Below are 26098 nucleotides of genomic sequence, written 5' to 3'. Positions count from 1 at the left end.
GATCCTGTGCAGTGGATGTCAGTCTCATGACCACAGCCTGTTGTCCCCAGCCCTTCACTAGATACCATGCCCCACCCAGATCAGTGTGCTGACTGGGACCAGAGCTTTGAGCTGGTCATGAATATTCCTTTATGTAGGGAAGGCAATAGCTGACAGTCATGGAATTCTTTCTCCTGACTTTAGGGCCCCCACATTCTTACCACTTATCCTGTACTTAGAGCTGTTCCTCAGACCTTTCTGCAGCCGGGGTCACCCGGCAGACCCCCTTTCTGCAGCAGTGGCATTGGCTGAGCAAGGCTCAGCAGTAGCGGTTTCACAGCTTGGGTTCTCCAGGTTACACTCTGGCAGCTGTCGGGTCAGGATCTGTTGAGGAATCCTCTCGCACAGTAGAAGAGATGGGGTATTAGTCCTGATTTTCACTCCCTAGGTTTAAAATACATAGTCCTGGCTAGGCGCGGTCACTCATACCTGTGATCCCAGCACTTTGGGAGGCCAAGGTGGGTGGATCACTTAAGCCCAGGAGTTTGAGACCAGCCTGGGCAACGTGGTGAGTGAACCCTGTCCCTACCAAGAAAACCAACCCCTCCTCCCAAAAAAGCTGGATGTGGCAGCGCACGCCTGTAATTCCAGCTACTCGGGAGACTGAGGTAGGAGGATTGCTTGAGCCTCAGAGATGTCACTGTACTCCAGCCTGGATGACAGAGTGAGACCCTGTCTCAACAACAACAACAAACCTATTGAACTATTACACATCTATACTTAAGCTTGATTTTCTCAAACTGAATACTACATAACCAATTAGCACCCAGATTAAGAAACAACATGGTTGTCCTCCAAGAACTCCTGGTCCCTCCCCCCACCAGGAGTAACCACTATCCTGACATGTAGTAACAGAGTTTCATCCCCTCCTTTTCAGGGGGAGCCACGGAAAGGCTTTTAATCACTTTCTGGTTTAAAAGACTTGCTCATAGGTAGAGACGGTTGTTGAACATATCCCTGAGGGTGTGACTGGAGATTGCAACTCGTGGCTGAGAATGATGCGGTCTCCTGATCAGTGAGACCGAGTGGGATCCTTACACATCTCTTGGGTTTAGCTGCTGATTTATTTGGGAACCGGAAAAGCAAAGAGAACCAATATTTAAGTGCCTGTTAACGTGCCTTGCACTATGCTAGGAGCTTTACATGGTTAATTGTCACAACCACACTGGAAGGTCCGCAGTAGGGTTCTTGTCTTACAGCCTAAGACACTGGCTCCTAGAGGATCAGAAGCCCAGCGTTGCCCGGCACACTCCAAGCTGGCCTGAGTCCAGGCAGCCCCAGACCCCTTCTATCACCATTGCACTGTAGAGCTTCTCCCCCTGTTTTTCTTCCCCTTTACAGCTTGTTAATTCTTTTGCATTTCCAGGTAAGGTCAGTATCTTCTTAGGAGGAAAGGTAAGAATCAAGATGACTGCTAGTGTGGTCAGCAAGCTTAGCTTTGATCATTTCCATTGGCCTTGGAGATTCTCATGGCCGAGGGCAGTCACACTTTTTCACTAAAAGCAGCTTTATTTTTCATTAAAAAGACTCACTGGCTGAGAGATTAAGCAAGTTGATCTAGTCTATAACACAAGCTAAGCTTCCAATTTTTTTTTTTTTTAACTTTATAGAGATGGGGTTTTGCCATATTGCCCAGGCTGGTCTTGAACTCCTGGCTCAAGCAATCTGCAGCCTTGGCCTCCCAAAGTGCAGGGGTACAGGTGTGAGCCACTGCTCCTGGCCAGCTTCCAATTGTTAAAAAAAGTTGTGATTTAGTGTTAATTTTTCAGCTATGTTTGCATTTTCCATTTCAGACCTACCATCATTAGGGAGAGATAGTGGAACCCACAATCGTAGTCTGTAATTCTTCTCATCATGAATAGGATGTTTTAGTTACTGTACAAAATCTGAGCACATTCTAACTCCTAACTCTTAAATTGCACCTGGTATAATTTTTTTTTAATGTACTTTGGAAATTGTCACATACTCGTGAACACTAAAGCCCATAGGGTGTGGGGTTTTCTGGGATTAGATAATCTGTAATTTAGTGACAGGCTCATGTGAACAGAGCCATCTTTGAAACTACTATTTGTAGACAGCGAGCCATGCAGTCCTCCAGTACATGATGCTGTACTGAGGGACTTAACCACTGCCAAACGTTTTCAACGGCCACCTTAAACTGGCCATACCCTTAACTCTAGCCAGAATCTCTCTGACGCTCTGGCTTTATCCTTAGATAACTCCATTTCATATCCAAAGATAGTGGAACTCGGCTGGGCACGGTGGCTCGTGCCTATAATCCCAGCACTTTGGGAGGCTGAGGTGGGAGGTTCACTTGAGGCCAGGAGTTTGAGACCAGCCTGGGCAGCATAGCAAGACCCTGTCTCTGTGAAAACAAACACAAAAATACTGCAACACAAGCAGGGCCTGAATGGATTTCCCAGCCACCACGGCACCTCAGTTCTGGCTGCCCTGGACTACCAGGAGCATTTGTGTCTGTGCGCCTTTGCTCAGATTATGGCATCTACAGAGAATATCCTTTTTGGTATTGCAACAGCTGCCTTTATTCACGTGAAGCCAAGAGTGCAAGCAGGCAGGCAGGTAGTAGGAGCAAGCAAAGATACGATAGCCAGGCCCAGGCCAGAAGGTACTGTGGGAGGCAGAGGCAGTGAGTCTTAAGGAAAGAGGGAGAAAAGGAGAAACTGTTGAACTGAACCCAAGAAGATCTTAAATGTCCAGAGGAACAGTAAGAAGCCCATTCTCCCCAACACAAGGGGCCTAATAGAGTCTTGAACTTCAGTAGGAGCCTCAGCTGGCTCTGCTACACTTATCAGCAGAAGACCTTGGGCAAATCACTCTCTTGAGATTCAGTTTTTTTGTTTCTGTAAAGTGTGGAAATTTACTTTCTAGGGTTGTAGTAATGAAAATGAAATCATGCTGGCAAAACAAAAAATTGTTCATCATAACAAGTGTCTAGTTGCCTCAAGTGCTGGGGAAACGAAACTTCCCTGAGGTGTCTTTTACGCTGAGCCTTAAAAGTTGGACTTTTCTGGATGAAAAGGAGTTGAGTGGCTTGAGCAGAGGCCCAGGTGTGTGGGGGACAGACTTCAAACGTGGTATCCCGAGAGCACCAGGTGTGAGGCAGAGATGGCGCAAGAGGATGGAGAGGCATATGAAGTCAGATCACAAAAGGCCACACACTCTATCTGAGGCACAGGAAGCCATCGAAAGCAAAGATCTAGAAAGATCATTCCTGTGGCAGTACAGTGGATGGACTGGAGATGACAGACTTAGAGCAGGACCAGAGCCTTTTAGCAACATGTACAAACGGAGAAACCAAGAAGAAATAAGAGTTTAGCCTGAAATTGTTTTTGGAGATGGTTAGGTGGAAGATTTAGACCAGGACAGATCTAGGGCTGACAGGTAATAGGGAGGGGCTGACTCGGTCTTCGATGAAGGATGCCTGATGTGAGGAACCTTGCTGGGGACAGCTAGGAGGCTGGCAGCGCCCTCCAAACCATGTTGGGCCAGTTGGATTCTCGGGTGTCCACAGCAACATGGGACATGAGGCGGTATTTATCTGGGCTTTTTTTTTTTTTTTTTTTGAGGTGGAGTCTTACTCTGTTGCTCAGGCTGGAGTGCAGTGTTGCAATCTCGGCTCACTGCAACCTCCGCCTCCAGGGTTCAAGGGATTCTCCTGCCTCAGCCTCCTGAGTAGCTGGGATTACAGGTGTGCACCACCACGCTTGGTTAGTTTTTGTATTTTCAGTAGACACGGGGTTTCACCATGTTGGCCAGGTTGGTCTTGAACTCCCAACCTCAAGTGATCCCAAAGTGTTGGGATTACAGGCATGAGCCACCGCACCCGGCCAGTATTTGTGGACATTTTTGATAACCAGTGTGTGCCATTCATTGTTGTCTCTAGAAGGCTATAAGTAAGCAAACACTGAGCTAGTTAGCAAGGGGTCTATCACAGCTCAGTGCTGCCGTCACAATCACCTGCTCATTTGCTACCTTTCATTGTCACCTGGGGAGTAGGGCAAAATGGAAAATCCTTCAAGGCCAGGCACGGTGGCTCACACCTGTAATCCCAGTGCTTTGGGACGCCAAGGCAAGTGGATGGCTTGAGGCCAGGAGTTCTAGACCAGCCTGAGCAACATGGCAAAATCCTGTCTCTACAAAAAAAGAAACCCCAAAACCTCAAAAATCAGACTGGTGTGGTGGCACACGTCTGTAATCCCAGCTACTCAGGAAGCTGAGGTGGGAGAATTGCTTGAGCCTGGGAGGTCAAGGCTGCAGTGAGCCAAGATCACGCCTGGGCGACAGAGTGAGACCTTGTCTAAAAAAAAAAAAAAAAGAAAGATGCTCGGAGATTGTAACATATTAATTTTTATGACATCAGTGGTAACAAGCAAACTGGCCAAAATGCTTAATCAACTTCTTGGCCAAGTTTAACCCCTTTTCATGCAACCTAGACCACATTTTAGGTGCAGTGAGTGTTAACCAAGAACAAACTGCTGCTCTTTCCCCGCCGCTACTGAGTCGTGGAGGCAGAGGCTCATGTGTGTTCAAGAATCAGCTTCCTCCCTAACCCACCACCATGGTCCAGGAAGGCATCACTGCTGGAGGTGTCATGGACCTTAATACTGCTTTATAAAGGTCCCAAAGGCTGCCCTCATCCACGATGGCCTAGCACGTGGAATTCGATAAGCTGCCAAAGCCTTAGACAAGTGCTAGGCCCATCCTTGTGTGCTGCCCCCAACTGTGATGAGCCTACCTATGTGGCTGAAGACCCTTGGTGCTGAACACCAGATCACCCTAATTACGGTTGGTGACAAGAAACTAGGGGAAAGGGTGGGCCACTGTAAAACTGACAAAGGGAAAGCCCCATAAAGTGGTTAGTTGTGGTTGCGTAGCATTAAAGACCATGGCAAAGGATGTCATCAAAGAGGTTTTTTTTTTTTTTGAGACAGTCTCTCCTGTCACCCGGGCTGGAGTGCAGTGGCATGATCTGGGCTCACTGCAGCCTCCGCCTCCTGGGTTCAAGCAATTCTCCTGCCTCAGCCTCCCAAGTAGCTGGGATTACAGGCATGCACCACCACACCTGGCTAATTTTTGCATTTTTAGTAGAGACGGGGTTTCGCCATGTGGCTTAAGCTGGTCTTGAACTCCTGAACTCAAGTGATCCGCCCACCTTGGTTTCCAAAGTGCTGGGATTATAGGCGTGAGCCACTGTGCCTGGCCCTTCTTTCATGTTTTAACTCAAGGGAGCTTTTCAAAAGTATATGTTGAAGGAACATTTTTATATATACTCTGACACACACCCGATGGCCAAATTGTGTTCACAGCTTTCAGACTTACTCATAGATTTAGAATTTCCTCAGGTACTTGGTCTTAATGGAAGGCAACGGAGGTCCTAAAGGGGCTTTTTGTCCTAGTGGTCAGCTGGAATGTGGGAGGAACAATTTTAGCACAAGAGCAAGTTGAAAATTCCTTCATCTTTTCTGGTGACACTGTGGCTGACAGTATTTACTTTTAAAGTAGAAAACATCCAGGAAGGGGGCACCTGGATTTGAACCGGGGACCTCTTGATCTGCAGTCAAATGCTCTACCCCTGAGCTATACCCCCTTCACCTGTCAGAAGCTCATTCCTTGTCCACTTATGGTGACTCAATACAATCAAGTTCCACCCACACTAGAGTTCTGGCAAGCTTTGTGTTCTAAAGCCTCACCTTCTTAATTATCTATCATCTGCTTTGGCTTTTCCCTTGGCCACCAATAAACTGAAAGGGAACACTTGAAAAATGACATCCTGGGCTGGGCGCAGTGGCTCACGCCTGTAATCCCAGCACTTTGGGAGGCCGAGGTGAGGTCAGGAGTTTGAGACCAGCCTGACCAACATGGCGAAACCCCGTCTTTGCTAAAAATACAAAAAAATTAGCTGGGCGTGGTGGCAGGCGCCTGTAATCCCAGCTACTAGGGAGGCTGAGGCAGGAGAATTGCTTGAACCCTGGGAGGCGGAGGTTGCAGTGAGCTGAGATCACACCACTGTACTCCAGTCTGGGCTAAGAGTGAGAGTCTCTCTCTCTCTCTCTCTCTCTATATATATAGAGTGTGCATGCGTGTGTGTGTGTGTGTGTGTGTGTATCTTGTAAAGACAGGGTTTTGGCATTGTTGCCCAGGCTGGTTTCAAGTGATCCAACTGCCTGAGCTCAAGCAATCCTCCTGTCTCGGCCTCACTTCGGCCTCCCAAAGTGCTGGGATTACACGCGCGTAAACCACGGAGCTTGGCCTTTGCTCTGTTCTTGATGGAAACAATAGCCAGCTCTGACCCTGGGGTCCTGCTGATTGCTGGGGAAGTGTTTTATTGAGGTTGAATAGTGTGGCTCCTTCTTATCCCACTGGCAGGGGAGAAGTGAAGCCTCTCCTTTCAAAGCTGGCACTCGTTGGTATGGCGTGCAAGGGCATAGGCCCGAGAAGCCCTTTCTCGTCTCACCTCCTCTCCAGGGGAAGAGAAGTCGAGAGTACAGCTGGCTCCTTCCCCAATCTCAGGGAAGAAACGGCACACTTGGAGACACAAATTTTTTAAATGTAAAATAACATTGAGAGTTCATCTAAACCTGTCTTAGAAATTCAGGTTGAGGGCTATGAAGGGAAGAGATGCTGTTAGAACAGAGGGAAGTGGGTGACCTCTCCAAAGACAGACGTGCTCCGACAGAGAGCTGGGGTGTTCCCGCAGTAGCCGAACCTTCCACTGAACCCACTGACCGGTTTGACGTCAGCATTGTAGTGGTCATGCCCAGCCACCTGCTGGAGAGGATGCCCTTGGGGGCAAGGAGAGAGAGGCCTGAGCCTGCATTCACTCCACCTCTTGGCTTCCCCATTCCCCTGGGTGTGGTATGGGATGCCAACCAGGCGTAGTCACTGCATTCCCCATGCCTACAGCCAAACACGCAATCCTCAAATGTCCTGAACCTCTGGGCTGAAAAGCCAAGGGCTGGTGAGGTTGAGGGACAGAAGGCTTCCTAGAAATAAAACCCCGCACCAGGAATAATTGCGGGAAGACTGTGAATGATTTGTGCTGGGACAGGAGGGGCCAGAAATTCTGGGCTTGGCAGAGCTTGCCTTTCTCCCACGAGAAATGAGAAAAATCTCACCCTTGTCTCTGACCCATGTGGAAAAAATGGATGAGATCAAGATCAATTGGACCAAATGGTACAAAGGATCACGTGACTAGAGGAGTGGCCCAGGATGGAGTTGGGCTGGGAGGAGGGTTTACCCTGTTAGAAAAATCTCTCTCAACTCTTTCCCATTGTTGTTAACCTGGGCCTGGAAAATGAGCAGGATGCAGCAGTGAGGGGAACAGGGGCTTCAGAGTTGGGAAGCGCAGAATTTTAATCCCAGCTCAGCTCTTCTTGCCAAACCACTTTAACTCAAGAAACTTGTTTCCCAAACTGTGCCGTGGGGTTAGTGTGAGGGTGAGAAGCGCCTTACAAATGGCTCATGTCTGTAATGCCAGCACTTTGGGAGGCCTCATGAGGCCAGAGGATCATTTAAGTCTAGGAGTTCAAGACCAGCCTGGGAAACATAGGGAGACTGCATCTCTACAAAAAATAAAAAATTAACTGAGTGCGGTGGTGCACACCTGTGGGCCCAACTGCTCAGAAGACTGAGGTGGGAGGATTGCTGAAGCCCAAGGAGGTCAAGACTGCAGTGAGTAGTAATTGTGCTACTGCAACTCATGCACTCCAGCTTGGGCGACAGACTGAGACCATGTCTCAAAAAAAAAAAAAAACGGGGGGGGGGGCCTGACATACAGTAGGTACTTATTAGCTAATATCAGGGAGCACTGTGGCACCATCTGCTTGTGTATGTGAAGAAAAGCTGGAAGGATGCAGTCCCTGGGCCTCTTCCCCTCAACCAGGCTTCACTATGGCCCAGGAACCATGATGAGGCTGGAAATGGAGGCAGCACTTGCCTGTCCCTGCCCAACTTCTCCTGTTGAGGTATCTCTGTCCTTTCCTGAAGATGTGGAGGATGTATTCTACTATCCAGCCATCCCTTCCTGTGCCACCATGATCCTGAATGTGGGGAAGAGAATACAGAACACTGTCAGCCACAGTGCTGAGGGGCACAGTGCAAACTGCCCTGGGGTTTGCTGGTGGGAGAGGGAAGAGGTCAGAGCCTTAGGTAACTGGGGCGGACAGATTAAATATATTTAAGAACCGGGCCAGGTGCGGTGGCTCAGGCCTGTAATCCCAGCACTTTGGGAGGCTGAGATGGGCAGATCACTTGAGCTCAGGAGTTCAAGACCAGCCTGGGCAACATTGTGAAACCCTGTCTCTGTAGTCCCAGCTACTCGAGAAGCTGAGGTGGGAGGATCCCTTGAACACGTAAGGTGGAGGTTGCAGTAAGCCAAAATCGTGCTACCGCACTCCAGCCAGGGTGACAGAACAAGACCTTGTCTCAAAAAAATAAATAAATAAAAAATTGCTAGGTGCAGTGGCTCACGCCTGTAATCCCAGCACTTTGGGAGGCCAAGGCGGGCAGATCACCTGAGGTCGGGAGTTTGAGACCAGCCTAACCAACATGTAGAAACCCCATCTCTACTAAAAATACAAAATTAGCCAGGCATGGTGGCACGCGCCTATAATCCCACCTACTCAGGAGGCTGAGGCAGGAGAATCACTAGAACCCAGGAGGTGGAGGGTGCGGTGAGAGCGCCATTGCACTCCAGCCTGGGCAACAAGTACAAAATACCATCTCAAAAAAAATAAATAAATAAAATTTGGTTCTTTATAGAATACGCTGTATTTGTCAGGGTACTGGCAGGAAACATTCAAGTGGGTAACTGCGAGTCTATCTAGTGAGGCATCCTGGGCCAGCAACAGTGAGGTGTGATGACCAGCTGCAGGTCTGAAGGGACAAATGAAGAACCCGGCTCGCTCTCAGCGCTTTCCAATAGAAGTGGTGGGTTTTGGTTACAGCCACCCACAGCCCAACCAGAAGGGAGCTGAGGAACCAGCGATCCCACCTCCCTCTCCTCTTGCCCTCTGTGTTCTGCTGCTGCTTCCCACTGGCTGAACATACCTAGCCGCTGGGAGCCAGGGAACCCTGACCTAGTCCAGAGGTGAGTCTTTTGGGCATGTACAGAGCAGGGTGGAGATGGACAGATGATGAGGGCAGAGTGGGTCTGGAGGGGCCCAGGGAAGCTCTCCAGGAAGGCTATGAAAGCTGGTCCCAGCAGCCCAAGCTTCATGATCTCCTGAGTCATTCACAGAAGCACATGTCACACCATGATTCTTCTCTTGGTTTTATTGTTTGGTAGAAAAATCAGGCTCTTTAACACCAAATAAACATCTCACAAACCGCCGCTCCTAGATTACAAAAAGTCAAAACCAACTTCCTTTGACACCGGGCCCTTGAATCTGACATTCAAGTCACTGTAATAGAAACCAGAGCTGCTGAACCTTACATTCTGGAAGGTGCTTCAACAAACGCATGTTAAGGACTGTTTAAAACTTCTAGCATGTAAGAAGATCCATCTTTCCTTCCAACGCCTTTGAATAATAACAGGAGAATCGTGGAGATCTGCTGCTGAGTTTGAGAAGGCCAAGTTTAAGGATTCCAAACTCCAGCCTTCAATATTTCTGCAGAAACTTAGAGAAGTAACCTCCCCGTCCTCTCTGCTGGCTTCCCCAAGTACAGATGCAGGATGCAGGTCTTTCTTCCTGCGACCAAGGCACCGAGGACTCAAACCATCTCACCGTCTCATCACTGGGCTGCTCCAATGGGCTCTTGGTGGAAGAAGCTTTCCGTTTTTGCCAATCTTCAGTCCTTAGAAAAGTCCTTTTTGTTAAGAAAAGGCAGGGAGGGTTAACTAAGTTCTAAGAATTCAATAAGAAAAGGAAAGAGGTACCTTTTATGAAAAGGACTTCCAAGCTCTCTGAGCCAGCAATTTAACTGAAATAACTTTCCTGAGTGTCTCCACACGGAACATTCAGCACTTCTCTCCTAGCAGCCAGAGGATGGGATTTGTGTACACTGAGTGTCACTTAAAACGCCCTTATTAGATGCAATAAAAAGTTATACTTTACTCCCGTAAGTCAAATCCACACGGCTGTGCGCTGTACCCTGCAGAATTAGCTGTAGGAGTAACAGTAAAGGTCCTGCCCGACAGCCATGAGCAGCCCCGGCGCGCCCCGGGAGCCCCCCAGCCGCGACGAGAAGGCCACACTGGGAATGTCGGCCTTGGAGGCAGGGTACGGGGAGGGTATGGTTCTCAGCAGGCGGGCATCGTGGAGGCTCCAGATTCTTGTGTAGCAGTCCTGGCCCACTAGGAAAGAGGAGAGACACATGGCAGGCTAGTGAGAGAATGCAAAGGAAAACTTACCTACATGTGGACATGGCTTCCCAAGATTCCTCAGGGCTGTGATTTCATGTAAGTCAAAACACAAACTCATTAACGGACAGTATTTCTACGGATAACCCAAGTCGCCCTGTTGTGCTAGAACAATGACAAGATGCCCTGGTTGGCTGTGTGATGCCATGAGTGGCTCGGAGGCATCCTGGCTAATGTCTGGGGATTCTGCTGCTCTTGATGTCATGGAACGTTCAAGTGCGAGCGTGGCCCACCTGGTCTAGGTGACATGCAACTGATTTCCCCCATTTTTTTAGGGACAAGGTCTTGCTCTGTCGCCCAGGCTGGAGTGCAGTGGTGCAATCAGGGCTCACTGCAGCCTTGAACTCCTGGGCCCAAGCCATCCTTCTGCCTCAGCCTCCTGAGTTAACTGGGACTACAAGTGTGTGCCACCATGCCTAATTTTTTTTTTTGAGATAGGGTCTTGCTGTGTTGCCCCGACTGGTCTTAAACTCCTGGCCTCAAGCTCCCTAAGTGCTGGAATTATAGCTACCATGCCTGGCCTGATCTTTCCATGTTATAGTAAAATCTGTCAAAGTCATTACATCCTGGGGATGGGCTAGGTTGACAACCCTCCCCACAGCTCTTTCTGGTTTAATGCTTCAGTTCCTAGGACCAGTTTAAGTCTTCAGGGCTCCAGTTCTGAGGACTGTGACACACAACAGCATGGGTTACAGCAGCCCAGAAACATGATATACACTACTGGAGACCTTCAGCAGGAGAAGAGGACAGGCCTTGGGCAGTCATGGATTTCACATTTGTGATTCTAATCACCTGTGTGACTCTAAGACCATAAGTGCTATCTTGGCTGAAGCTGAATCCCGGCTGCAGTTTATTACTGCAGCTGGTGACTACCTGCATCTGCCTCTCAGCAAGGCTGAGCTCCCTCTATCATCCAGCTCACAGGAGCTCTTCTGTGATAAAAATAGGTGAAAAATCGACTTAAAAAGGAAGCGAAGTCCTGGTATTGATGAGAATAGTAAATAAGTCTATGAACGTCCTAACAAAGTGATGCTTCCTAGCCACAAAAATGTTCCATGGGGAATAAGCCCTTTCTACAGGAATACCAGTAGAGGTGACAATTCTTGAAGACTGAGAGCACATTCTGCAGTGTCAGCAGCCACTATTCCAGTGTGAAAGCATTGAGCCTGCACACTGTCTGATTACGCTATAGCCACCACCATCTGTAATCAGCTGGTAACTCCCTTCCAGGGGGCTTAGTGGCCAGAGAGCTGCTCCTCATCTGCAGGCCGTGGAGCCAAAGGGATGGCAGTAAAGGGGCCACGAATCTTATTTATTTATTTATTTATTTTGAGACAGAGTCTCGCTCTGTTGCCAGGGCTGGAGTGCAGTGGCATGATATCGGCTCACTGCAACCTCCGACTTCCTGGTCCAAGCAATTCTCCTGCTTCTGACTCCCGAGTAGCTGGGATTAGAGGCAGGTGCCACCATGCCCAGTTAATTTTCGTATTTTAGTAGAGACGGGGTTTCACCATGTTGGCCAGGATGGTCTCTATCTCCTGACCTCGTGATCCGCCCTCCTTGGCCTCCCAAAGTGTTGGGATTATGGGCGTGAGCCACCGCGCCGGGCCGGGGCCAAGAATCTTTACAATGACCATAACTTCTTTTCTCAGCATCCTCTGGTGGAAATGTGAGTAGAGACAACAGGGAGCCCAAGTTTTTGGATAAGATAGTTGTGTGGTGGGATAATGCTGGCCTGATGAAATCCACTCAAACTCCAAACCCAGGCCTCTCAGGGCCTCCCCACCTGCCTGTTTCTGAGGTGACGCGTGCGCACTGACATGGGATGAGGCTGTCCACCTGGCGGACATTTATTTACACTGCTGATTACTAATATATCCAATTCTACTTCCCCCCTAGTCTCCCCACCCAACTGTCCACACTCCCCTTGACTCAGTTCTGTTTTGGGATAACTTTTCCCTCTGCTGCTGAAGCTGCTGGGATCGCCCCTGAGAGACAGTATTTGATGGGGTGGAACGTCCCCTTCCTTCCTCAAGTACCTGCCACCAGGATTCCCTCTTCCTCATGCACATGCAGGGGCAGGTAGGCATACTCATTCACGTGGCCTTCGTACTGCCTTACGCACTTCGTGGTCCTCAGGTCCCACAGCTTGACCTGTGGAAAGAAGCACCAGGGGCCATCAGGGAGGGGCCAGGAGGTACCATAGTGGTCCCCAAGTGTGAAGCCAGGAAGGCAACGTGGTCTCCAGTGGCCTGTGCAGCTCATGAAGATCTCCATCTCGAATTCCTGAGCCTTGGAGTCCATCAAAAGCATGTAACCAGGCCAGGCGCGGTGGCTCATGCCTGTAATCCCAGCGCTTTGGGAGGCCAAGGTGGGCAGATCATGAGGTCAGGAGTTTGAGACCAGCCTGACCAACATGGTGAAACCCCATCTCTACTAAAAATACAAAAATTAGCTGGGCGCAGTGGCGGGCACCTGTAATCCCAGCTACTCAGGAGGCTAAGGCAGGAGAATCGCTTGAACTTGAGAGACAGAGGTTGCAGTGAGCCAAGACAGCACCACTGCACTCCAGCCTGGGCAACAGAGCAAGACTCCATCTCAAAAAAAAAAAAAAGGCACATAACCAGAGAATCACTTTCACTTTTGTTTACGTCAGATCAGATTAGGCTCATATGGTCAACAAAGCAGTCCCCATGCAGGGCACACAAATCACCTGGTCTTCAGCGAACTTCCCCTGCCTGGGGTCTTGGTATGAGGACCTCTTCAGCAGAACCCTTTCACCTGGCAGGGCTCTGGGCCACGAGACCCTGTGGCCTGAGAAAGTCCATGATCCCCTACCTTTCCAGCCATGTCTGATGCCATCAGGTATTGCTCATCTTGGAGGATCCGCACAGAGGTCACTGCTGAATCATGAAACAGGCGGGTGGCCTTCCACCCCTTGCCGTGATTTCCACAACGCAGATCAATGGCAAAGATTTCCCCAGAGCGGCAGCCATTAAACAGCAGAGGAGCCTGTGGAAAGAGGGACTGCTCGGTGCCCGGCTACCATGACATCCCTCTGAGGCTGGGCAGGGCAGGTCCTCCTGATATAACCCCTCTTCCAGCCTCTGGGTCAGACAGTGTGATTAGACACGTGCTGGTCAGGGTTTGGGTCTCAATGGAGTTGGAAGGGAGGGTGATTCCTTGTTAGTGGCTAGAAGAACCAGACCCCATGTGTCCTCCTCATGGGTAGCACGGAGGTCCTAGGAGCTGCCCCCCATCCCCCTGCACTGTCCCCTTTGGCCTTTCTCTCTGAGGTCCCAGAGATAGCACCCCATCTCCACCAAAAGCAGGTTAGTGGGTTCATTCATTTTTAAGGAAAGATGGCATTTTCTAGTGAAAAGTCTGTGAAATATAGTAATGACCACAATTTTTTTTTTTTTTTGAGATGGAGTCTTGCTCTGTTGCCCAGGCTGGAGTGCAGTGGTACGATCTTGGCTCACTGCAACCTCCGCCTCCCGGGTTCAGGCAATTCTCTTCAGTCTCTCGAGCAGCTGGGATTACAGGCGCCCAGCACTACGCCCGGCTAACTTTCGTATTTTTAGTAGAGAAGGGGTTTCACCATCTTGGCTAGGCTGGTCTTGAACTCCTGACCTCGTGATCCACCCATCTTGGCCTCCCAAAGTGTTGGGATTACAGCCATGAGCCACTGTACCTGGCCTGATTTTTTAAATATATAGAATATATAATCTGAGAGCTGTGAATAATTGGTGTTTAGCTTATACATTTTAAAAATGGTTTGTCCTACTGGGTAAATCCAAGTACCCAAGAATTGGTCACAATACCTTTCCATGAGAGGTTGTTTAGAGCAACTCAGGCCAGCCTTTCTGGATCAACCAACTTTCACTCAGCTCAGACACCCTTACAAAGGAACCCACTGATCCTTTCTGATGCTCTTTCTCTGCTGTCAAAGAGGACTAGATGGCACACAGAGGAGTCCAATTTCAATCTGGCCAAATTTCTACATGGGGCAAACTTTTATATTCTGCCTGTCCCAATCCAACCAACCATGAGAGCAAACTGCTGGGCCAAGACATCACTGTTGGTCCCAAAGGACTGCCGGTGTCCCGTCACCACGTTGGTCAACAGGACCCGCCGAGACAAGCCTGGCAGAGACAGAGATGGGCTGGTAAGATTATGTCACATGTAGTCTGGGGAGAGGGACAACTACATGGGGTTTTAAGGCCTGTTAAGGCCTGTTCTCTGGGCACCTGGGGAGCCAGGCTCACCTGTACTGAAGCAGTTATTTGCTTGGATATTCAGGGACCAGGCACAGGACCAGGCACCAGGGATCCGGAAACTGCAGAGCATGCCAGGCCGGTCTATTCCTGCTAAGGGGATAGGAGAACGTAAAGTGTGGCTGCCTTCTGGGCAGGCCAGGGACCACTGGGTTCGGAAAACATCCAAATATGCCCATAGCTGCTCAGAGGGTCTATAACTTTGGCCCCATTCTGGGTTTTGTGGTTGCAACAGAGACTCAGCTGGGATGCCTGCCTCACAGGTGGTTATTCTGAAAATGCATCTATGTTAACATTCCCAGTAGTCGTGTTTATAGTACAAATAGTACTGGTATCAAGGAGGTAGTATACTGTCGGAGGTAAGGTGGCTCCGATCCTCGATCACCTATCAGCTATGTGATCTCAGGCAAGTGTGTGTGTATATACATACACACACACACACACACATATATAAATATAAATAAATAAATAAATATATATATATACATATATATATACATATACATATATATATATATATATATATATATATATATATATATATATATATATATATATTTTAAGACAGGGTCTTGTTCTTTTGCCCAGTCTGGAGTGCAGTGGCCTGATCATGGCTCAGTGCATCCTCAACCTCCCAGGCTCAAGGAATCCTCCCATCTCAGCCTCCCAAGTAGCTGGGATCACAGGTGTGAGCCACCACACAACCACACATGGCTAATTATTTATTTTTTGTAGAGATTGGAGTCTTGCTATGTTGCTCAGGCTGGTCTTGAACTCCTGGCTCAAACGATTATCCTGCCTTGGCCTCCCAAAGTGTTGAGATTACAGGCATGAGCCACTGTGCTTCGACAAAATATTTTTTAAAATAAACTTTTGCAGTGATAGAATGTACAGATTGTAAGGATACAGTTCAGTGAGTTATCAAACTAAATATAGCCATGTACCCACCACCCAGGTTAAGAAATAAAACAATCCAGGCCAGGCGCAGTGGCTCACACCTGTAATCCCAGCACTTTGGAAGGCTGAAGCGGGTGGATCACCTGAGGTCGGGAGTTCGAGACCAGCCTGACCAATGTGGAGAAATCCCGTCTCTACTAAAAATACAAAAATTACCCAGGTGTGGTGGTACATGCCTGTAATCCCGGCTACTTGGGAGGCTGAGGCAGGAGAATCACTTGAGCCCCGGAGGCGGAGGTTGCGGTGAACTGAGATCGTGTCATTGCACTCCAGCCTGGGCAACAAGAGCGAAACTCCATCTCAAAAAAAAAAAAAAAAAAAAAAGAAAAGACAAGACAAGACATAAAACAATCCGGTACCCCAGAGGCCTCCCTCACATCCCTTTCCCAATTACTACCTCCCCAAAGGGTACTGTGAGCCTGACCTCCAACACTAAAAATTACTTTTGTAAGACAAATTCTGAAACTCTCTGCCTCAGTTTCCTTATCTGTAAAATGGTGGTAAGACACACTCCTGCCTCATAAGCTTGCTGTGCAATGAAATACCAGGCACTGGGCTAAATGTGTGTGATCTCACCTAATTCTCCACAGATGTGGACTGAGAAGGCCTTGTCCGCTTTAGGGAGGTTCAACATTCCATTCAAGCTGGCAAGGGGCAGAGCTGGGATTTGTGCCAGGTCTGCCTGAAGCCCACACTCTTAAGAGGCCTCTCACCCTTGTCTTATTGATCCGAATTTTCTGATAGACTGAAAATGTAATATCCAGAATGCTGTCAGGAAGGAGAAGTCAAATTGCCTTAACGTAGGCAGATTGTTAAGTATCCCTGATAGCACCTGAGGTGCTTTGGACCTTCGGAGGTGTTTTCTGAATGATGTGCATAGGCATCCAAATCTGTTCTGAGCTCACGTTGGTTTACATACGTGTTAAGTCTGCTCTGGCTGCTGAAATGACTGAAATGGCCCAAGATGGGTAAAAAGGGGCAGATGCTGTAAAAAAGCACATGCTTCTGGTACAAACCCTGGGACAGGCTTAGGGAATCCTCCCACAGTGCCTCTGCAGTGGCCCCATACTTCTCTCTAAGCCACCCCGACACAGCTCTCAGGAGACAGAGGACAGATTTCTTTAAAGGAAGAGAACTCTGTACCTGGGTGACTATTGACGAACAGTGATGCTGGGAGCAGGGTGGCACAGCCTGGAGTCTCTGCGAGTCCCATGAGGCACAGCCTGGAAAAAACTGTTAAGGACAGTTAGGCACAAGGTTCCCTTCTGGGAGGAGGCATGGACATTTACCCTTCAGAAGGTCATATGGCACACAACCTAGGACAGAGTAACCCCCACCGTCCAGATTCAACATGCATTTACACTGTCCACATTTAGCTTCAGATGTTTTTGTTTGTTTTTGAGACGGAGTTTCACTCTTGTTGCCCAGGGTGAGGTGCAATGGCACGATCTCGGCTTACCACAACCTTTGCCTCCCAGGTTCAAGCTGATTCTCCTGCCTCAGCCTCCTGAGTAGCTGGGATTACAGGCATGTGCCACCACGCCTGGGTAATTTTGTATTTTTAGTAGAGATGGGGTTTCTCCAAGTTGGTCAGGCTGGTCTCGAACACCTGACCTCAGGTGATCCACCCGCCTCGGCCTCCCAGAGTGCTGGGATTATAGGGGTGAGCCATCGTGCCTGGCCAGCTTCAGATGTTTTTTAAAGGGAAAAACAAATCAGACATAGTTAAAAGCTGGGTGTGGTGGCTCCTGCCTATGTAATCCCAGCACTTTGGGAAGCTGAGGCAGGAGGATCACTCGAGCCCAGGAGTTCGAGACCAGCCTGGGAAACACGGCAAAACCTTGTCTCTACAAAAAATACAAAAACTAGCTGGGCATGGTGGTGTGTGCCTGTAGTACCAGCTCCTTGGGAGGCTGAGGTGAGCTGTGATCACGTGACCGCACTCCAGCCTGGGTGACAGAGTAAGACCATGTCTCAAAAATAAAATACTATTAAAAACCCCAAAAAGCTCTCTCTGATCCCTCCCTAGTCCAACTCTCCCTTCTCCTTTACTCAGAGAGAACCGCTCTTCTCAAATTGGTGTAAGTTATTCCAAGCCATGCTGTATTCCCACTACATATATTTGTCAATAAATAATACAAAGCAGCTTTTGTTTTAAAAAAACATACAGAAATGGCATTGCACAGAATATCTCACTACCAGCCCTTAAAATTTCTGCTTATCTGAATGGGTACCAGGTGATATCTCACTGTTATTTAAATTTGCATTTCCCTGACTACATGTGGGTGTCTCTGCTCACGTGAGCATAGTCACTGGATTTCCCTCTCTGACCTGCCCCTTTATACCCTTGCCTAGGTGTGTGTCTTCTGACTGATGCGGTTCCTCTCCTTTTCCCCTCATAGCCAAACTTCATTCCAGAGGAGCCTGTATTTATTCTCCTTCCCTTGCCTTTCCTCCACTGAAACCCAGGCCTGACCCTCACCTTCCCAGAGAAATGTTCTCACCACAATCTTCAATGAGCTCGTGGTTTCTAAATCTGATGGAAACGTTCCAGTTCTGTCCTATGGCCATGTAGGGAGGTCTATCCTGGGCCTTCTCCTATCACAAGATGCTCGGGCTAGAACCTGCGCCTGCCTCTTGGTGCCCTTCCCTCCACTCCTGCTACCTCGTTTCATGCCCTTACTGCCGCCCTTAGTCTTGCAGCAGCTTCTGTCTGAGGACTTGCTCTCGTCCGTCTATCCCCCAACAATGCCACCAAAGGAATCATTTTCAAAAATGACTCCACAATCACAACCCCCTGGGACCTCCCACAGCCCTAAGCGAGCATTCAGTCTTGAAAGGCCCTGCTCCCTAGCCAAAGACATCATGAATATCAAACTGCTGCCAAACATACAAAGCTTTCTCCCACCTCCTCCTATTAGGAGTCCCTGGCCTCTTCCTGCCCTCATGGGTGTCCCTGAAGGAAGGTGGCTGCAATCCCTCCTGCATGCAGCTTTCCTCCTACACTGAAGACTTGTAGGGCTGCCTGTCTCTATCTCCTTGCAACTGCATATACTCAATAGGTGTTGTCTGAATGACCACACATATTCCTCACTGGAAAATGTAAATATCTGAAAAGCAATCATGTAACTTTTAAAAATCTTTTTAAACATTTTATTTTTATATACATTTTTTGAGATGGAGTCTTGCTCTGTCGCCCAGGCTGGAGTGCATTGGTGCAATCTTGGCTCACTGCAACTTCTGTCTCCTGGGTTTTCAAGCAATTCTCCTGCCTCAACTTCCCGAGTAGCTGGGATTACAGGTGCGTGCCACCACACCTAGCTAATTTTTGTATTTTTAGTAGAGATGGGGTTTCACCATGTGGGCCAGGCTGTTCTTGAACTTCTGACCTCAAGCGATCCACCTGCCTCAGCCTCCCAAAGTGCTGGGATTATGGGAATGAGCCACTGCGCCCAGTCACTTTTCTCTCTCTCTTTTAAGAGACAGGGTCTCTTTCACCCAGGCTGGAGTGCAGTAGTGTGATCACAGCTCACTGCAGCTTTGAACTCTGGGGCTCAAGTGATCCTCCTGCCTCAGCTTCCTGAGTACCTGGAACTACAGGCATGCACCATGATGCTCAGCTAATAGAATTTTATTTTTTTTGTAGAGAGGTCTTGCTATATTGCCCAGGCTGGTCTCAAACTCCTGGCCTCAAGCAATCCCCCAACTTTGGCCTCCCAAAGTGCTGAGATTACAGGTGTGAGCCACCGTGCCTGGCCAGGTGACATTCTTGACTGAGTATGTGATGTGTATGTGACATGCCGCTCTGAGTGGTAAGCTCCAAGTTAAGTATCTCCAAGATATAGAGGGTGCTGAAACTGTAAATGAGAACACTGCCACCAAATAAACTTATTTTGCTTCTGGGTTTGGAAGGCAAGGAAGTGAAGAAAGTGGGAAGTGCATGTTAGTTACTGAATCTTAGCTTATTTATACTCAAACTTTGAGTACTTATGGAGCCAGGCTAAGATTTAATCCTTTGACAGGCCACAGGTTAACTAAGGGCCCAATAAGTGTAGAAAGAATTCCATCTAACTTCCCACCACTCTTGCAGGGAAAATGCAGAGTGCAGGTCTGAACAAAGTCCCATTTTTCTAAAGGGAAAAAGTTACCTGAACTTCTGAAGCAGCACAAAAAATCTTTAGCACAAAAGCCCGAAGACTACCAGAAATGGCCACCAGAGGGCAAGCCACTGATGAAGCTACAACAGACCATCCATCCCTTTAAGTCCAATTACATGGATTTTTTTTTTCCTCTCCTTAGCCTACAGAAACACAAAAACACCATGCTGTTTTAAGACTGGAAATGTGAGTGAGGTTCTTGTTTTTGCTCTCTGCAGAGCTTGGCCTCATTAGCCCTCTGGTTAGATCATCATAGTAACATGTGGTCAGTCCCATTAGCCTACAGAACCCCATCAAATGAAAGCCACATAGAATTTTCAATTTAGAGAACACACATAGTTTGGTGCCTTATATAAATTTATAATCAGGTCGCTAATGTATTTAGGCTCTACGACCCTTTGAAATGTAAGCTGGGTGTGGTGGTGCATACCTACACTCCCAGTGACTTGGGAGACTAAGGCAGGAGGATCACTTGAGCCCAGGAGTTCTAGGCTGGAGGGAGCTATGATTGCACCCTGCACTCCAGCCTGGGTGACAGGGCAAGACCCCTTTCTCTGAAAAAAATTAAAATCCAAAAAACTCCTTTGAAATAGAGTGCTGTGAAACAAATAAAATTTACAAAAAAGATTCTGATTCAGTTATCATTTGTTGAGGACCAATGATGTGCCAGAAACTGCTAGGTGCATTCACAGGAGTTAACTAATGTTAATCTCACCACAACTCAGGAAGTAGGTGTGAAGTACAATGAGTAGTCACATTGTTTCCAGAACACATTTAATAAGAGAATGAACCAAGGACAAGAGTCATTAACGTGGCTTTGGGTGAGTCAAGTCTTGTGCCATATCAACAGCCCCCAAGGGTACCAGAGGCCAGGGACCACGACACTGTACTACTGTGCTCTCAGCAAAGTGGCTCTGCTTGCTCTCCAGGAAGGCAGGACTAGTGTGATGAGTGCTCTAAAAAGCTGTTGCCAGCAGGGACCCGAGGCCCAGAGCCCACAGACCCATGTCCACTGCCAAAGGAAGCCCCTCTCTGACCCTGCCCTGCTGACCAGTGTTTTCCTCCCTGGCCTCAGGAGGAGCTGGGCCTCCTCCCCAAGGCTGTGCTGCTCCTTTCCGCCTTGTTCCTCCGCTAGCACACCAGCTCTCCGGCAGGAATACTGGGTCTGTGTAGTGAACCCAGAGCCTCCTGTCACACACCACAGTGGCAGAGTGAGCCGGCCTTGAAGCCAGACTGCCTGAGTGCCCATCCTGTCTCCACCACATGCATGTGAAGGCCACACAGTGACATCAATGTCATCTCAACAGCCATGATGGGACCTCAGCTGCTTCTCTGTGCTCCACGGGCGTCCTTGTGTTCTATCCAGGTACGCTGCTTTTTTTTCTAAAGCGTGAGATATAAGTGCACAAGGGCCCGGTCCTCTGGTCACTAAGATGCCATGTCATGAAGCCCACATATACCCAGGTCCACGTCAGGGTGTGGCCTGCCCACCAAACCTCTTCCTCTGCCAAAGGATACAGAATGTGGGAATCCAAGTGATTCAGCGAGGCCCAGCACACCGAATTCACCTGGTGAGGAAGCACACAGCGAGATGGAAAGTTATTCTACAGTAATATGCTTTCCTGTGGAATAACGTGTGCGGACACAGACGTGGGACTTCTCTCTTCAGGTCCTGCTCCTCTTCAAATGGGCTGGAACAAGCATTCTGAGGGTGGGGCTTGAGCAGGACAGGAAGTAACCTCAAGCCTGAGTCCTTCAACAGACCCACAGGGAGACATCTGGTCTGACATACCCTCTGGGCAGGGCTGAATTTTCTACAATGGCAGGAGATAAGCTGAACTCTGAAGGTGTATCTCACTTCACCCAGAAGCCATTTTCAACCTATATCCATCTTGCGGCTTATGCCTCAACTGAATAGCAAGACACAGCTTCTCATGGATGCCGCCATCACCCCACTGCAACTTAAAGGTTGCTCCCTAGACAGCAAGCTCCTATTATTTGTTTAAGCCTCAGTGCTGGCTGCGGCCTGGCTGGATGACACATCATTCCGACACACAGGGCAGGACCCCTCCCATCCAGGCCACAGTCACTGTCGCCCATTTCCAAGGAACTCTGTGCCCTGGTGTGGGCCCTTTCAGATCAACTCCTGGACCCCTGGATGGACGGTCCTGAGGACCAGTTAAAGCGCTGCTTCAACCTACCCCAACCATCTCATTTCACTTTCTTTTCCGAGACAAGAAACTCCTGGGGTCCTTTTCTTTCCCTATGGGTTCTCAGCAACTATAAATCCATTTTTTTGAGACAGGGTCTCGCTCTGTTACCCAGGTTGGAGTGCAGTGGCACAATCATGGCTCACTGCAGCCTTGATCTCCTGGGCTCAGGTGATCTTCCCACCTCACCTCCCGCCGAGCCCCAAGCAGCTGGGACTACAGGTGTGCGCCACCACACTCAGATAATTTTTTTTTTTTGTAGAGACGAGGTTTCACCATGCGTGTTATGCTGCCCAGGATGGTCTGAAACTCCTAGGCTCAAGTAAAAATCAAGTCTTATGGAAAAATGAGGTAAGCATGCTCTGCCCTCTTCCCCAGTTGCTCTCCTCTACCCTGAATTTGGCCAACGACCCCCAGGGCCAAGTGTGCAGCAAGGCTACAGGGATGGGCAATGTACCTTCCGGTTGGTGAAGTAGAGGTTTTCGTGCATGAACACCTTGAGCGTAGGGGTCTTCAGACTTTGCAGGTTGATGATGCCATACTTGGAGCCTCCGACTTTAACATCGTTCACTGTGAAGAGCCGGTCACTGTTGGTATCTGCCTGGAGAAGGGAAGGGGGCAGTGGGTGACCTCCCAGGCTGCGCCTGGTGGTTTGCCTAAGAGGGACCTGCCCATCTCTCCTGGCCCCCATGCTCTGTGCATTTTCACTAGGTGAGAGTTCCTCTCTGTGAGCGAGAGTGGAGATGACCTCACTTTCCCCAACTCAGGGCAGCCATCTCTGGGCAAAGCCAGCACGAGTCTGATCTAACAATTCAGGAGGAAGGATGAGAATGGCAGTGAGGGGACATGGCCAGAAAGTCTGAGGTCTGCATGAGGACCTCACTCAGAAGTGAGTTTGGGAGAGTCCTAGCATCCACCCAGAGGAATGTGTCATGTGCCATCACGAAGGCTGTGCCGCAATAGGAAAAATGCTAGTTCCTATTACATAGGCACTATTTTTTTTTTTACCACCATGAAAAAAAAATTGCATTGAATAAAACGTGCAATAGAAAAAGACTGCATTCAAATGTAGGCTATTTTTTTTAAGAGGTGGGATCTCACTGTTGTCACCCAGGATGGAGTGTAGTAGCATGATCATGGCTTATGATAACCCTGAACTCCTGGGCTCAAGTGATCTTCTCTCCTCAGCCTCCTGAGCAGCTAGGACTACAGGCATGAACCACCGTGCCTGGCTACTTTTATATTTTTTTGTAGAGATACGGTCTTGCTATGTTGTCCAGGCTGGTCTTGAACTTCTGGCATCAAGTGATCCTCCTGCCTCAGCCACCCAAAGTGCTGGGATTACAGGTGTGAGGCACCATGCCTCGCTCACGATGTGGGCTAATTTTTTTGAGAGGGAGTCTCACTCTGTCACCCAGGCTGAAGCACAGTGGCACCATCTCAGCTTGCTGAAACCTCCGACTCCCAGGTTCAAGCTATTCTCCCACCTCAGCCTCCTGAGTAGCTGGGACTACAGGTGCGTACCACCACACCCAGCTAATTTTTGTATTTTTAGTAGAGATGTGGTTTCACAATGTTGGTCAGGCTGGTCTCAAACTCCTGACTTCAAGTGATCCTCCCATCTCGGCCTCCCAAAGTGCTGGGATTACAGGTGTGAGCCACCGCGCCTGGCCCTATTTTTGTTTTTTCTCTTGAGACAGAGTCTTGATTGGTTGCCCAGACTGGAGTGTGGTGGCACAATCATGGCTCACTGCAGCTTTGATTTCCCAGGATCAAGTGATCCTCCCACCACAGCCTCCTGAGTAGCTGGGACTATATGCACACACCACCATGCCCAGCTAATTTATATTTTTTTGTAGAGACGGGGTTTACCCATGTTGCCTAGGCTGGTCTCAAACTTTTGGGCTCAAGTGAACCACCTGCCGAGGCCTCCCCAAATGCTGGGATTACAGGCATGAACCACTGTGCCAGATGTGGGCTATTTTAAGCTTTTCTTTTCTCATTTTAAAACATGATATGGTTAATTGCTATTTCAAAGCAAAAATCCACATATTTATGTGTTTTGTATATATTAATAAATACAGATCCACACACACGTTTGGACGTTGGTTTTGGTGAAATTGTACCAACGTTATAAGTTTACTCAGGAAGAAGTTATGTTCCCAGAAGAATCATTGAGACTAGACTCAGATCTGAAAAACTGCTCTCCAGGTGCCAAGCCACTTTCTGGCCCTGCAGTCACACCGGCCCGAGATGTCCAGGCTTGTGAACAGTGGCCTGTGCATCACCAGACCCCACACACCAATGACCCCCACCGTCCCCACCCACTTTACCCCAGGGAAGGGGCTCCTGAGGGGAACCAACCACAAGAGACAATTCTACTCATTCAGTCAAACCATACCCCCAAGCACACATGGAGAGAAAAGCCACATGGGAGAATGTGGGCTCGGTCCCCAACACTCCTGACATGGAAGGGCCCCGCTGTGGTGGTCTCCTGGGGCAGGAGAATGCAGTGTCGACCTCCAGTCCCACCAGCAGATGACCAAGTCCAGATGCTCCTGCCTCTGTATCTTCCTCTCACTCTCCCTGGCTTTCCCTCAGCCTCCAGGAAGGATAGGGCTTGCCGGGCAGGCCCTGCTCTTACGTGGTCCATCGAGAGGTCAGGGACCTTTGTTTGCAGTGGATCCTCTAGCTCTCTGCCAACATTTCCGTGGCCCCTGGGTTTAAGCGGCTGACCTTGGCTTCCAGCTTGGGTCCAACCCAAACCAGAGAAGGCCTTTCACCCCCCTGCAAATGATGTGATGGAGGTGTGTTGATGGGAGGTGCCACTGAGGCCAGGAGCGGCAAGCAAGGAGTCCTACCCTCTAGTGACCAAAGGCACACTGGGCTGCAGGTTTAGTCACCAAGTCCTGCCCCAGTTCAGGAAGAAGTAGATGTCCCCAGGTCCACTGTGAACCTTTTTAATTGCATATACAACACAGCCAAGGAGAAGTTATTGTGTAAAGTTCATTAGTCAAGGTGTGGCTGGGTCCAGACTCTGACATCAAACGACGGAGCTGAAGTGGGGGTGATGATGGTCGCCGCACAGCCTGCCTGCCAGCTCAGCATCTCCCAGCGGGTAGCCAGCAGGCAGGTTAAAATCGTACAACCAAGAAGATGCCACCTACTTTCATTGCAGTTGGCTTCTCCAGAGCCAGGTTTGATGACTGGCAACGCTAAGCCACAAAGTGTCCAGAGGGTGGCAGCCACACCCTAGGCAGGTGTCCCCCTCCCACTCACCAGTATGAGGTTAAATCGGTCGCTTGCCAAGGCGGAGGGATCCATGCTTCGAATCTGGACCTTTTTCCTCTCCATGCAGCTGAGACGCAGCTCGTGGGCTAAACTGCAGAAACAGAGCATGGGGGCATGGATGCTGAAGCTGACATCCATGAAGAAGATTCGGGGGTCTCTGGCCTTCCCTGCCCCCTGACGCCCATCTCTCCTCGTCAGCCTGCTCCACAGTACTTCTCAGCAATGGAGCAGAGCAAGACCCCAGATTATCAGAATTTGAGTTTCCCCACAGAACGCTCAGGAAGATGAAAATGAAGAAGTGGGTGGCCCATTTGCAGAGTCAAAGAGTGGGAGTTAGAGGGAGTTGTGTCTGCATCATTCAGTACAGCTCCTTTCCCTGAGATGACGAAAGTGCGGGAGATGAAACAATGGTCTGGAGGGCACTCCGCTGCTGGGAAGAGCCCCAGGATACGGCCGCCTCTTGTTTCGCAGGGTGAGGAACACATCTAACTAGATTTTTAACTTTCTGTCTCAGAAGGAGGAAAACAGGAGGGGCCTGCCCTGCCTGATACCTACGGTGTTTCTGGCCTTCCCTGAAGGGGCCCTGCTCCAAGGTCCGAGGGCTGTGCCCCAGGAAGCTGCCTTAAATGCAGGTTCTTCACTTGCGCATGTACAGTGGGGGCAGGAGACGCAGCGCTGGGCACTCAGGTGTTGGAGTCGGACAGTTCCCCACTTCTAGCTTTACCTTGAGCAAATCACTCCACTCTGAGCCTCAGTCTCTTCTTCAGGAAATGGGGGAAAGTATCG

General features: G+C 49.2%; 1 protein-coding gene and 1 non-coding gene across 15 annotated transcripts in view; both read right to left on the bottom strand.

Annotated features, from left to right (window-relative positions):
• Positions 1–5575: 5575 nt before the first annotated feature.
• TRNAC-GCA (transfer RNA cysteine (anticodon GCA)) lies at positions 5576–5647 on the bottom strand. The gene has a single exon. It is a non-coding gene; the product is annotated as a tRNA-Cys (tRNA).
• A 939-nt stretch (positions 5648–6586) lies between these two features.
• The window catches only part of DCAF4 (DDB1 and CUL4 associated factor 4), a 35142-nt gene continuing 15630 nt past the window's right edge, over positions 6587–26098 (bottom strand). For 3 of the 14 annotated variants that reach the window (XM_054448391.2, XM_054448392.2, XM_054448396.2), the window contains 9 exons: positions 25301–25403; positions 22479–22622; positions 21330–21379; positions 16798–16877; positions 14689–14790; positions 14468–14565; positions 13259–13432; positions 12460–12574; positions 9319–10354 (listed from right to left, as the gene is read on the bottom strand). In XM_054448391.2, the coding sequence (XP_054304366.2) occupies positions 10161–10354; positions 12460–12574; positions 13259–13432; positions 14468–14565; positions 14689–14790; positions 16798–16877; positions 21330–21379; positions 22479–22622; positions 25301–25403 (1060 nt within the window). In that variant the 3' untranslated portion in view covers positions 9319–10160. Of the gene's footprint in view, positions 8100–9318; positions 10448–12459; positions 12575–13258; positions 13433–14467; positions 14566–14688; positions 14791–16797; positions 16878–21329; positions 21380–22478; positions 22623–25300; positions 25404–26098 lie in introns of those variants that run through there. The other 11 variants (XR_010123750.1, XR_008493652.2, XM_054448393.2 and 8 more) reach the window with 9 other exon arrangements.

Source organism: Pongo pygmaeus, chromosome 15 (assembly GCF_028885625.2).
Source record: "Pongo pygmaeus isolate AG05252 chromosome 15, NHGRI_mPonPyg2-v2.0_pri, whole genome shotgun sequence".
Lineage (NCBI taxonomy): Eukaryota > Metazoa > Chordata > Mammalia > Primates > Hominidae > Pongo > Pongo pygmaeus.
The sequence above is the reverse complement of the archived record's forward strand: the minus strand, read 5'-3'. Positions and strand labels throughout refer to the sequence as shown.